This window comes from Trichomycterus rosablanca, chromosome 5, assembly GCF_030014385.1.
Source record: "Trichomycterus rosablanca isolate fTriRos1 chromosome 5, fTriRos1.hap1, whole genome shotgun sequence".
NCBI classification, from domain to species: domain Eukaryota; kingdom Metazoa; phylum Chordata; class Actinopteri; order Siluriformes; family Trichomycteridae; genus Trichomycterus; species Trichomycterus rosablanca.
The window spans coordinates 20,727,366-20,741,500 of NC_085992.1; the positions used below are offsets into that span (position 1 = coordinate 20,727,366).

Here is a 14,135-nt window from a genome sequence, read left to right on the forward strand (position 1 = left end):
TCCTGTAAAGAAAAAACTAAGTTTCTCGTTTATTTGTTTCATAATACAATTATTTTAAAATATAAATTTATATTTAGCCATCATTAATCATGATGTTGGCTTTAAAACACTAACATAAATAAGTGTAAGTGTATGAGTAGTGGTGGAGTGATGTGTGGGTGTATGTGTTTGATGTTTTTTTTAACAGACAAAACAATGCATGCCTCTTTACTCTTTATTAGACCTACAATTATCGTAAGCCAAAGAATCAAATAGGTTTTATTTTAACTTTTCCTTAAAATACTTGCTATGCCTACCGCCAATGCCTTGTCTATCTTTTTCTCCTTGGTACAAAAACCAAATTGGTTTCACGAACACTAGGTCTAACAACAGTGTTGCTGTAAAATACTAAAAATGTGTCTGATTTACACATACGGTAGCCATTTTAAAGCTTTTCTCTTAGAAACCCAACAGTGTACGGCTGCTTAAACACTATATACAGACATTGTTACAAAATGTGGTTTGTCATAAAACAATTGTTGTTAAAAAACCTAGGTTTGTGTTTGTGTGTGTGTGTGTGTGGGTGGGGTTGGGAGGGATGGGTGGGTGGGGGTCTGAGGGAGGGGTCTGAGGGACCCATGGCTTGTCAGTCAACATGACCTGTCAATCAAACTAGCCTGACTCTCACAGAGGTGGGGGCAAGGGGTCATAAATCAAGGGTCATAAATCATATTTTGACAGGTAGTGCATTATATATACTACTTATGTTGTGTCCTAATGTTTTGCAAAATATGAATAACTTGGTGTGGTGTGTGCAGAATGAGTGGGTAAGATAGGACTATTTTCTGTGCATCCTGTACCATCATAGCACAAGCTGCAGTAGCCCTGAGACAGGCTGGCATTTCTTGGACCAATTTATCCAAGACTTTGGATAGATTTGCCACAGGTCTCAAACCTGGTCCGCCATGTTCTTGTGCCAACACAGCAGAAACAGATGAGCCATTTTCAGAAACATAGAGATGGAAAGGCAAATCATACCTGGGCAATCCCAGAGCTGGGGCAGAGCAGAGAGCTGACTTGAGAGACTGGAATGCTGCCGTTTTCTCCTGCGTCCACTCCACCTTGGCAGAAAGATCAGTAGCGGAGCATCCATCACATAGAATTTGATTGTAATATGTTATCAGGAACCCACTGCCTACAGTAATTTACCAGTCCCAGAAAACTGTAGAGCCCGTAGGTAAGATAAGACCTTTCAAGGCATGTCTGACCACAGCAGAAAAAACTGCTGGACTATCAATGAATCCTTGAGGCATGCGGGTCCATGTGAATTGGGAGTTTTTAAAGGTAAACGCAAACATAGGTTGTGTGTCAGGATGTACAGGAATAGAGAAAAAAGCAGAGCAAATGTCAACAACTGTGTACCATTGGTAAGAGGCAGGTATAGATGTAAGTCTACATCCGGTACCACTGGAGCAATGGGAATAGTTCGATCATTGATTTTTCTCAGATCTTGTGTAAACCTATATGTGCCATCTGGTTTCAAAACTGGGTTCACAAGACTGTTATAGGCAAAGATAGTAGGAACAATGATGCCTTGAGCTAACAGTGATAAGATGACAGGTTGTATTCCACTTTCCTCATCAGCAGACAGGGGATATTGCTTTACAAATACTGGATCCTGTGTCCTCAAATGTGCTTGGTCAGGATTGCATGGAATAAGGCCAGCCTCGTTCTTGTGGGTGGCCCACAATGAAATAGGAACTGAGGACAGGCATTCAGGGATAGCAAAGGAGGAAAGAGCATGAGAACATTGTACATTCTGTGACTGTGGATGATCGTTTGAAACAGAGAAAACACCAGCCTCAGAATTAAAGGAAATAGTGATGCCTAGTTTGTGCATTTAATCGCGTCCCAACAAATTAAAAGGCAAGTTAGGAATAACCACAAATCGATGAGTAAAGGAAATGGTTGGTTGTAGAACCGTATCAACAGATAACAGATGTGTAATTGAACAATTGGTTGAGACCCCTTCTGTACCCACAGACTTTGTTGTTAGACACTGGACCATTATACTGGCGACCACTTAAGGAAGAACAGGTGGCACCAGTGTCCACAAGAAAGTCATAAACTTCATCCTCTACCTGTAAAGACAATAAAGGTAAAGTAGAAAACTTATCAGACAGGGTGGTAGTTACACAGGACCAATCTATTTGCACCTTAGGGTCTCTGGTGTGCGGGCAGCTCTATTGTGAATTAGGAGGAGCTGGGGGAGTGGCTTGATATACCATCATTGGTGTAGGTGGGACCTATGGTACGCAGCCATACCAGAGCAAAGGTAAAATTAAGAATGATAAACAAAAGGGCGCTCCATCTCAGAAGCAACAGGCTCCTCTTCCAAACAACCCTTAGTGGACTCCTGGTTGTTTGTTGGGACGCGATTGAATATGTTCAAAGCCTGTACCCTGTTCATGTTTTTTCATGTTTGTTTGTTGGGACGCGATTGAATATGTTCAAAGCCTGTACCCTGTTCATGTTTTTTAGTTTAGTTTAGTTAAGTTTTTCTTTTTTTTTTTAAAACACTCACGCTCCCAATGGCCAGGTTTTCCACAATAATAACAATTCCCTTTTTAACATTCTTCCTGACCGTACCCCATGAAGCATCCTGTACACAAGAAACAGACACAGCAGAAGATCTAGTACGCTTAACAGGAAATGCTCCAGCACCTTCTAATTCACGTCAGTTATGCCTGGTTGTAAACGCATAACCTGAGCGTCATCTGCATGCATATTATTCAAGCAAGTGTTTATAGCAAGACGTAAATCAGAACCATATTCAAGGGGTAGTCCCACTCCATCTTCCCAGGTTTTAAAGTATCGAACTACAAAAGCACTAGGGGTATCATTCTTTTCAGGCTTACAATTCGAAGCAATAGATAAATCAGCAGATTTATTATTCCTAATTTTTAGGAAGTCCAGAAGTTCCTTGTAAAAAGCATGGACATGTGAGGCTGTATGCCAAGCAAAAACAAATTGCATATGAGATGCAGGAGGAACAGCAGGATCCCCTGCAGGGCTTCCTTCAGGTCTTGAATTAGCATTAGAATGTTGTGGACATGTTGTTGTTTTGCCTATCCATGGGTGTATGTGATGTAGGTTGTGTAGAACAGGGTTTTTCAATCTCTGGGTCACGACCCTTGGATGGGTCGTGAGCCAAAAAAAATGGGTGGCCCAAAAATAAATAAATAATTAAAATAAATATATTTTTAACAGGCTCACATAAACAGGATTGTTTTTAACAGGCACATCATGAACGCCCCCTAGTGCGGGCTTTATTACAGTGCTGCAGCTCAGATCTGTGTTGAGCCTACTGTAGTTGCTGCTGTTCAAACCTTTTATTCAGAATAATATACAGTGTATCACAAAAGTGAGTACACCCCTCACATTTCTGCAAATATTTCATTATATCTTTTCATGGGACAACACTATAGACATGAAACTTGGATATAACTTAGAGTAGTCAGTGTACAACTTGTATAGCAGTGTAGATTTACTGTCTTCTGAAAATAACTCAACACACAGCCATTAATGTCTAAATAGCTGGCAACATAAGTGAGTACACCCCACAGTGAACATGTCCAAATTGTGCCCAAATGTGTCGTTGTCCCTCCCTGGTGTCATGTGTCAAGGTCCCAGGTGTAAATGGGGAGCAGGGCTGTTAAATTTGGTGTTTTGGGTACAATTCTCTCATACTGGCCACTGGATATTCAACATGGCACCTCATGGCAAAGAACTCTCTGAGGATGTGAGAAATAGAATTGTTGCTCTCCACAAAGATGGCCTGGGCTATAAGAAGATTGCTAACACCCTGAAACTGAGCTACAGCATGGTGGCCAAGGTCATACAGCGGTTTTCCAGGACAGGTTCCACTCGGAACAGGCTTCGCCAGGGTCGACCAAAGAAGTTGAGTCCACGTGTTCGGCGTCATATCCAGAGGTTGGCTTTAAAAAATAGACACATGAGTGCTGCCAGCATTGCTGCAGAGGTTGAAGACGTGGGAGGTCAGCCTGTCAGTGCTCAGACCATACGCCGCACACTGCATCAACTCGGTCTGCATGGTCGTCATCCCAGAAGGAAGCTGACGCACAAGAAAACCCACAAACAGTTTGCTGAAGACAAGCAGTCCAAGAACATGGATTACTGGAATGCCCTGTGGTCTGACGAGACCAAGATAAACTTGTTTGGCTCAGATGGTGTCCAGCATGTGTGGCGGTGCCCTGGTGAGAAGTACCAAGACAACTGTATCTTGCCTACAGTCAAGCATGGTGGTGGTAGCATCATGGTCTTGGGCTGCATGAGTGTTGCTGGCACTGGGGAGCTGCAGTTCATTGAGGGAAACATGAATTCCAACATGTACTGTGACATTCTGAAACAGAGCATGATCCCCTCCCTTCGAAAACTGGGCCTCATGGCAGTTTTCCAACAGGATAACGACCACAAACACAACCTCCAAGATGACAACTGCATTGCTGAGGAAGCTGAAGGTAAAGGTGATGGACTAAACCCAATTGAGCACCTGTGGCGCATCCTCAAGTGGAAGGTAGAGGAGTTCAAGGTGTCTAACATCCACCAGCTCCGTGATGTCATCATGGAGGAGTGGAAGATGATTCCAGTAGCAACCTGTGCAGCTCTGGTGAATTCCATGCCCAGGAGGGTTAAGGCAGTGCTGGATAATAATGGTGGTCACACAAAATATTGACACTTTGGGCACAATTTGGACATGTTCACTGTGGGGTGTACTCACTTATGTTGCCAGCCATTTAGACATTAATGGCTGTGTGTTGAGTTATTTTCAGAAGACAGTAAATCTGCACTGCTATACAAGTTGTACACTGACTACTCTAAGTTATATCCAAGTTTCATGTCTATAGTGTTGTCCCATGAAAAGATATAATGAAATATTTGCAGAAATGTGAGGGGTGTACTCACTTTTGTGATACACTGTACATATCGGAGCTGAAAAATGAATAGGTCAACTGCCAAGAAAAAATTACAGACTGAGACTGGCTACAGAAACAACTGAAAAGGTGTGCAATCTTCAATAGCAAACGAGAGAAAGAGGAGAAGGCAGTGAGCTACAAGCTAATCGCGTTGCTACTTAGCCAGTCAAGAAAAAACAAAAAACGAGTGCCAGGGTCTTTAAAGATAGTTTGGATTTGTAAACTGTTCCCCTGCTCTAAGGGCGGCACGATGGCTAAGTGGGTTGCACTGTCGCCTCACAGCAAGAAAGTCCTGGGTTCGTCCCCAACATCATGGGGTGGTCCGGGTTCTTTCTGTGTGGAGTTTGCATGTTCTCCCCGTGCCTGCGTGGGTTTCCTCCAGGTGCTCTGGTTTCCTCCCACAGTCCAAAGACATGCTATGGAGGTGAACTGGAGACACTAAATTGTCCATGACTGTGTTTGATATTAAACTTGTGAACTGATGAATTTTGTGTAATAAGTTACTACCGTTACTGTCATGAATGTAACCAAAAGTGTAAAACATGACGTTAAAATCCTAACAAACAAACAAATCCCCTTCTCTAAAAGTGTTGCCCTCTCTTGTTGTGAACCACAATGGGATTCAAAAAGTGAAACTTGTATATTATATTAATTCATTACACACAGACTGATATATTTCAAATGTTTATTTCTTTTAATGTTGATGATTATAACTGACAACTAATGAAAACCCCAAATTCAGTATCTCAGAAAATTAGAATATTGTGACAAGGTACAATATTGAAGACACCTGGTGCCACACTCTAATCTGCTAATTAACTCAAAACACCTGCAAAGGCCTTTAAATGGTCTCTCAGTCTAGTTCTGTAGGCTACACAATCATGGGGAAGACTTGACAGTTGTCCAAAAGACGACCATTGACACCTTGCACAAGGAGGGCAAGACACAAAAGGTCATTGCTAAAGAGGCTGGCTGTTCACAGAGCTCTGTGTCCAAGCACATTAATAGAGGGGAGAAGGGAAGGAAAAGATGTGGTAGAAAAAAGTGTACAAGCAATAGGGATAACCGCACCCTGGAGAGGATTGTGAAACAAAACCCATTCAAAAATGTGGGGGAGATTCACAAAGAGTGGACTGCAGCTGGAGTCAGTGCTTCAAGAACCACCACGCACAGACGTATGCAAGACATGGGTTTCAGCTGTCGCATTCCTTGTGTCAAGCCACTCTTGAAAAAGAGACAGCGTCAGAAGTGTCTCGCCTGGGCTAAAGACAAAAAGGACTGCTGAGTGGTCCAAAGTTATGTTCTCTGATGAAAGTAAATTTTGCATTACCTTTGGAAATCAAGGTCCCAGAGTCTGGAGGAAGAGAGGAGAGGCACAGAATCCACGTTGCTTGAGGATCAGTGTAAAGTTTCCACAGTCAGTGATGGTTTGGAGTGCCATGTCATCTGCTGGTGTTGGTCCACTGTGTTTTCTGCGGTCCAAGGTCAACGCAGCTGTCTACCAGAAAGTTTTAGAGCACTTCATGCTTTCTGCTGCTGACCAACTTTATGGAGATGCAGATTTCCTTTTCCAATAGGACTTGGCACCTGCACACAGTGCCAAAGCTACCAGTACCTGGTTTAAGGACCATGGTATCCCTGTTCTTAATTGGCCAGCAAACTCGCCTGACCTTAACCCCATAGAAAATCTATGGGGTATTGTGAAGAGGAAGATGCGATACGCCAGACCCAGCAATTCAGAAGGGCTGAAGGCCACTATCAGAGCAACCTGGGCTCTCATAACACCTGAACAGTACCACACACTGATGGACTCCATGCCACGCCGCATTGCTGCAGTAATCCAGGCAAAAGGAGTCCCAACTAGTGCTGTACATGCTCATACTTTTCATGTTCATACTTTTCAGTTGGCCAACATTTCTAAAAATCCTTTTTTTGTATTGGTCTTAAGTAATATTCTAATTTTCTGAGATACTGAATTTGGGGTTTTCATTAGTTGTCAGTTATAATCATCAACATTAAAAGAAATAAACATTTGAAATATATCAGTCTGTGTGTAATGAATGAATATAATATACAAGTTTCACTTTTTGAATGGAATTACTGAAATAAATCAACTTTTTCATGATATTCTAATTTTATGACCAGCACCAGTATATATTTATGTTGCCTGGGTCACATGAAAAAATCATGGACAAAATGTGGGTCACCAGAAAAAAAGTTTGAAAAACCCTGGCCTATTATATAACTTAGATAGTTCACAGGAATTTTGCAAATGACTAGCCATTGTACTGTCCTGGCGATGGACGTGATAAAATTTGACAATATGGACGTGGCTGTTAAGATCGTTGTATTCATAATTTAATACTCGGAGCTATTAATTTGTTGCAAAAATGTCTACAGCCAAAGTGCAAATTATAGTGACTACTGGGGAAAAAGTCAACTTAAAGGTTTCATTAAGGTTGCAGTTTTGCAAGCCAGGAAATGCACTATACAGTGCCTTGCAAAAGTATTCAGCCCCCTTGAACTTTTCAACCTTTTGCCACATTTCAGGCTTCAAACATAACGATATGAAATTGTAATTTTTTGTGAAGAATCAACAACAAGTGGGACACAATCGTGAAGTGGAACGAAATTTATTGGATATTTTAAACTTTTTTTAGAAATAAAAAACTGAAAAGTGGGGCGTGCAATATTATTCAGCCCCCTTGCGTTAATACTTTGTAGCGCCACCTTTTGCTGCGATTACAGCTGCAAGTCGCTTGGGGTATGTCTCTATCAGTTTTGCACATCGAGAGACAGAAATATTTGCCCATTCTTCCTTGCAAAACAGCTCGAGCTCAGTGAGGTTGGATGGAGAGCGTTTGTGAACAGCAGTTTTCAGCTCTTTCCACAGATTCTCGATGGGATTCAGGTCTGGACTTTGACTTGGCCATTCTAACACCTGGATACGTTTATTTGTGAACCATTCCATTGTAGATTTTGCTTTATGTTTTGGATCATTGTCTTGTTGGAAGATAAATCTCCGTCCCAGTCTCAGGTCTTTTGCAGACTGCAACAGGTTTTCTTCCAGAATGGTCCTGTATTTGGCTCCATCCATCTTCCCATCAATTTTAACCATCTTCCCTGTCCCTGCTGAAGAAAAGCAGGCCCAAACCATGATGCTGCCACCACCATGTTTGACAGTGGGGATGGTGTGTTCAGGGTGATGAGCTGTGTTGCTTTTACGCCAAACATAACGTTTTGCATTGTGGCCAAAAAGTTCGATTTTGGTTTCATCTGACCAGAGCACCTTCTTCCACATGTTTGGTGTGTCTCCCAGGTGACTTTTTATAGATATCTTTGAGAAATGGCTTTCTTCTTGCCACTCTTCCATAAAGGCCAGATTTGTGCAGTGTACGACTGATTGTGTCCTATGGACAGAGTCTCCCACCTCAGCTGTAGATCTCTGCAGTTCATTCAGAGTGATCATGGGCCTCTTGGCTGCATCTCTGATCAGTCTTCTCCTTGTTTGAGCTGAAAGTTTAGAGGGACGGCCGGGTCTTGGTAGATTTGCAGTGGTCTGATACGCCTTCCATTTCAATATGATCGCTTGCACAGTGCTCCTTGAGATGTTTAAAGCTTGGGAAATCTTTTTGTATCCAAATCCGGCTTTAAACTTCTCCACAACAGTATCTCGGACCTGCCTGGTGTGTTCCTTAGTCTTCATGATGCTCTCTGCGCTTTAAACAGAACTCTGAGACTATCACAGAGCAGGTGCATTTATACGGAGACTTGATTACACACAGGTGGATTCTATTTATCACCATCAGTCATTTAGGTCAACATTGGATCATTCAGAGATCCTCACTGAACTTCTGGAGTGAGTTTGCTGCACTGAAAGTAAAGGGGCTGAATAATATTGCACGCCCCACTTTTTAGTTTTTTATTTCTAAAAAAAGTTTAAAATATCCAATAAATTTCGTTCTACTTCACGATTGTGTCCCACTTGTTGTTGATTCTTCACAAAAAATTACAATTTCATATCGTTATGTTTGAAGCCTGAAATGTGGCAAAAGGTTGAAAAGTTCAAGGGGGCTGAATACTTTTGCAAGGCACTGTATGTTAATGTAAATCATTAACTATAGTTAGCTTAGTACAATTTACTGCTTTTTGAGTTTCTGAATTAGTGTTAACCAGTGACACGCTGTGAGGTTTTCAGAGCCAGACTTACAAATGTAAGTCTTACTGTAGGTAATGGCTGCCTCACCTTGTGCATTTTCAGTGCAGTTTTCTGTCCGATCAGCAAGACTAAATATGTTATACATAGGGCTCTACGAAATTCACTGTGCTTAATTTCATGAACCTAGTTTTTAAAAAATCACAGATTTCACAAATTTTTAAAGAAAGTGCCACATTTCATAGGATTGATAGGATCGCCTTATAGTCCAAATTAACCAGTAAACATGAGACACTTGAATGCTATGTGAATGAAAAATCGCTAAACACAAACTTTAAAATTTGAATTTCACAGCAAATTGCAAATTGCATACAGCTTATTTCACGGTTCGTGACACGATTTTCACGGCCGTGAATTAGGTAGGGCCTAAGTTAAGCAAATAGGTTAAATACAACACCTAGACTATGGAAAATGCCTACAAAGTGCCTCACATTGCATCTCTTTCTGTATGTGAACAAAAAATACACAAATTCAAAGATTTTGACCATATAAATTATTTGAATTTTTGGAATCATACAGAAATTACATTTATAGCACAGTTCACCTGACCGCATGTCCCTGGTGTCAATTGCATACCGATGAATGCTAAAATCTGCTAAATTCTAAGTTTTGCCTAAAGTTACAGTTTAGCTAACTAACTGCAATGCTTGCAAATTGTGCTTCAAAAACAACTCATGATCTAAAACAACATAAATATGCAATATTTATTTAAAGATGGTGACAAACAGTAATGTTTGGTAAACAGCAACAGAATGTTTATTCCAGGCAAAAAGCAAACTTAACAGCAGCACACAAATATTTTGAAGTTACTTAATCAATACAGACATCTGCATATCATATAACAAACACAACAATGCAATTTTGTATCTCCAGTTAACCTGAATGCAAGTTTTTGGACTGTGGGAGGAAACTGCAGCCATAATAAAACTTTAAATAAGAAATGACACATAGGGGTTGCTCAAGTGGCACAGCGGTAAAACATGCTAGCCCACCAGTGCTGAGATCTCATACACGATTTGCGTGTGTCTGTAGAGGGAAGGACATTGCCTAAAACAGGATTCCTCATCGCTGGTGCAATTGTAGCCTTTGCTTAACGGTCAAGAGCCATACACGGGGAGCAACTAATCCTGGATGGCCATATGGCTCTCCACACACGATATTGTGCTCTGAGACCCCACCCCCTGTCAGGTGAAAAAAAGCAACTGTCAGCTGTGCACAGGTCGAAGGGGGCATGTGACAGCCTTGGCCCTCCTTTATTAGAGGCGGTGGCAGTAACAAGAGAAAAATAGGCTCCGAACAGGCCATGACTGGATTGGGTAAAAAAGGGGGGAAAACAACAAAAAATTGACCATTTACCTAGAAAAGTAAATCACTTTTACTGTAGCCAAGCTCCCTTAAAGAACCTAGCTTTCAGATGTACTGGAAATCGCATAAGTACCCAGGCCTGAAATTTACATTTTCACATGGTGTTACCAGAGTATAAAGAAAACATGAATAATACAAGAGAAAATATTAATTGCATCAAATTTCTTAGTTTAACCCACTAGATTACAATGCCATACAATTTTAGTTTTCGGCCAATATCTAGTGTCGATAAACATAGAAAGGAACAGGATGACCAGAGCACAACTTAAACAAAGGTAGTTTCTACGCTGGATTTTATCCTAAAATATAATAAATTTTATTCCAACCATTGAAATAATTATTTAATTATTTACTAAAATGTGGTCAGAGTCACACTGGGTGTGGTGTCCATCAGCCAAATATAAATTTTTTTCTTATAGTTTAGATATTTTTACTCATTAAATACATGTGTTATGGTAAGGTAGCATCATTTTGATTTTCTGTTAATCAACATATATTCAAATTGTAACATGGAAAATGTTACAGCATTAGTAGAAAGCCATCAAATGTTGAAGATAAACAGATGGAAAAAAAATAATAATAAAAAACACAGCTTTATGCTACTCCTTCATCTTGGTCAAACACTGTTGTCCTGCCTGAGAAAACATCAGCAAGCATGTGTTTGGGGATTTCTGAACCACGCACTTTAAGAGTATAACAGGCATCTTCCACCTTGCTAAGACTCTGTCGGAGAGTATGCAGCTTTTTGGAAACCTCATAAGGTCCCACATTACCAATATAACAGAAGCCATCATAGATCTGACGCAGGAAGTTACAGAGCTTAAATGGTGTTTCCATATCACCATTTCCAACTCTGCTGATGCACATACGCATAAGCTCACCAGTCAGATCTGCCACACCCAGCAGGTAGTCGGTGGGTGTAACTTGAAAAGTCAACACGTGGGCTCCTGACCACAAACTCTTGTCATATACCTAAACCAAAAAGAAAATAAGATGTAAGAAGCTGCAAAGTCTAAGGTGCCATTATAATTAGGATTATTAAGGGCTCAGTAAAACTGATATTTTTAGAACCACAGTGTGCAGACTTTCATTAATGTTCACATAAAAATAAGTTGCAGCATAATCAGGCAGCACAATTAGTACACTATATTGCCAAAAGTATTCACTCACCCATCCAAATAATTGAATTCAGGTGTTCCAATCACTTCCATGGCCACAGGTGTATAAAACCAAGCACTTCGGCATGAAGACAATTGCTTCTACAAACATTAGTGAAAGAATGGGTCGCTCTCAGGAGCTCAGTGAATTCCAGCGTGGTACCGTGATAGGATGTCTCTTGTGCAAGTCCAGTCATGAAATTTCCTCGCTTCTAAATATTCCACAGTCGACTGTCAGTGGTATTATAACAAAGTAGAAGTGATTGGGAACGACAGCAACTCAGCCACAAAGTGGTAGGCCACGTATGACAGAACAGGGTCAGCGGATGCTGAGGCGCATAGTGTGCAGAGGTCGCCAACTTTCTGCAGAGTCAATCGCTACAGACCTCCAAACTTCATGTGGCCTTCACATTAGCTCAAGAACAGTGCGTAGAGAGCTTCATGGAATGGGTTTCCATGGCCGAGTAGCTGCATCCAAGCCTTACATCATCAAGCGCTATGCAAAGGCGTCGGATGCAGTGGTGAAAAGCATGCCGCCACTGGACTCTAGAGCAGTGGAGACATTTTCTCTGGAGTGACGAATCACACTTCTCCATCAGGCAATCTCATGGATGAGTCTGGGTTTGGCAGTTGCCAGGAGAACAGTACTTGTCTGACTGCATTGTGCCAAGTGTAAAGTTTGGTGGAGGGGGGATTATGGTGTGGGGTTGTTTTTCAGGAGCTAGGCTCGGCCTCTTAGTTCCAGTGAAAGGAACTCAATGTTTCAGCATACCAAGAGATTTTGGAAAATTTCATGCTCCCAACGTTGTGGGAACAGTTTGGGGATGGCCCCTTTCTGTTCCAACATGACTGCTCACCAGTGCACAATGCAAGGTCCATAAAGACATACAGTGTATCACAAAAGTGAGTACACCCCTCACATTTCTGCAAATATTTCATTATATCTTTTCATGGGACAACACTATAGACATGAAACTTGGATATAACTTAGAGTAGTCAGTGTACAGCTTGTATAGCAGTGTAGATTTACTGTCTTCTGAAAATAACTCAACACACAGCCATTAATGTCTAAATGGCTGGCAACATAAGTGAGTACACCCCACAGTGAACATGTCCAAATTGTGCCCAAATGTGTCGTTGTCCCTCCCTGGTGTCATGTGTCAAGGTCCCAGGTGTAAATGGGGAGCAGAACTGTTAAATTTGGTGTTTTGGGTACAATTATCTCATACTGGCCACTGGATATTCAACATGGCACCTCATGGCAAAGAACTCTCTGAGGATGTGAGAAATAGAATTGTTGCTCTCCACAAAGATGGCCTGGGCTATAAGAAGATTGCTAACACCCTGAAACTGAGCTACAGCATGGTGGCCAAGGTCATACAGCGGTTTTCCAGGACAGGTTCCACTCGGAACAGGCTTCGCCAGGGTCGACCAAAGAAGTTGAGTCCACGTGTTCGGCGTCATATCCAGAGGTTAGCTTTAAAAAATAGACACATGAGTGCTGCCAGCATTGCTGCAGAGGTTGAAGACGTGGGAGGTCAGCCTGTCAGTGCTCAGACCATACGCCGCACACTGCATCAACTCGGTCTGCATGGTCGTCATCCCAGAAGGAAGCTGACGCACAAGAAAGCCAGCAAACAGTTTGCTGAAGACAAGCAGTCCAAGAACATGGATTACTGGAATGCCCTGTGGTCTGACAAGACCAAGATAAACTTGTTTGGCTCAGATGGTGTCCAGCATGTGTGGCGGCACCCTGGTGAGAAGTACCAAGACAACTGTATCTTGCCTACAGTCAAGCATGGTGGTGGTAGCATCATGGTCTTGGGCTGCATGAGTGTTGCTGGCACTGGGGAGCTGCAGTTCATTGAGGGAAACATGAATTCCAACATGTACTGTGACATTCTGAAACAGAGCATGATCCCCTCCCTTCGAAAACTGGGCCTCATGGCAGTTTTCCAACAGGATAACGACCCCAAACACAACCTCCAAGATGACAACTGCCTTGCTGAGGAAGCTGAAGGTAAAGGTGATGGACTAAACCCAATTGAGCACCTGTGGCACATCCTCAAGTGGAAGGTGGAGGAGTTCAAGGTGTCTAACATCCACCAGCTCCGTGATGTCATCATGGAGGAGTGGAAGAGGATTCCAGTAGCAACCTGTGCAGCTCTGGTGAACTCCATGCCCAGGAGGGTTAAGGCAGTGCTGGATAATAATGGTGGTCACACAAAATATTGACACTTTGGGCACAATTTGGACATGTTCACTGTGGGGTGTACTCACTTATGTTGCCAGCCATTTAGACATTAATGGCTGTGTGTTGAGTTATTTTCAGAAGACAGTAAATCTACACTGCTATACAAGTTGTACACTGACTACTCTAAGTTATATCCAAGTTTTATTTCTATAGTGTTGTCCCATGAA

General features: G+C 41.9%; 1 protein-coding gene across 2 annotated transcripts in view; it reads right to left on the reverse strand.

Annotated features, from left to right (window-relative positions):
* Window positions 1-14,135, reverse strand: part of tsnax (translin-associated factor X) — a 120,634-nt gene that overhangs the window by 12,048 nt on the left and 94,451 nt on the right. Inside the window, exons 6-7 of one of the 2 annotated variants that reach the window (XR_010012440.1) lie at window positions 11,439-11,529; window positions 1,018-1,100 (exon numbers count right to left, since the gene is read on the reverse strand). Coding sequence is in view for 1 of the 2 variants with exons in the window: in XM_062995829.1 (XP_062851899.1) it covers window positions 11,152-11,529 (378 nt within the window). In the remaining variant the exon portion in view is untranslated. Of the gene's footprint in view, window positions 1-1,017; window positions 1,101-9,872; window positions 11,530-14,135 lie in introns of those variants that run through there. The other variant, XM_062995829.1, reaches the window with a different exon arrangement.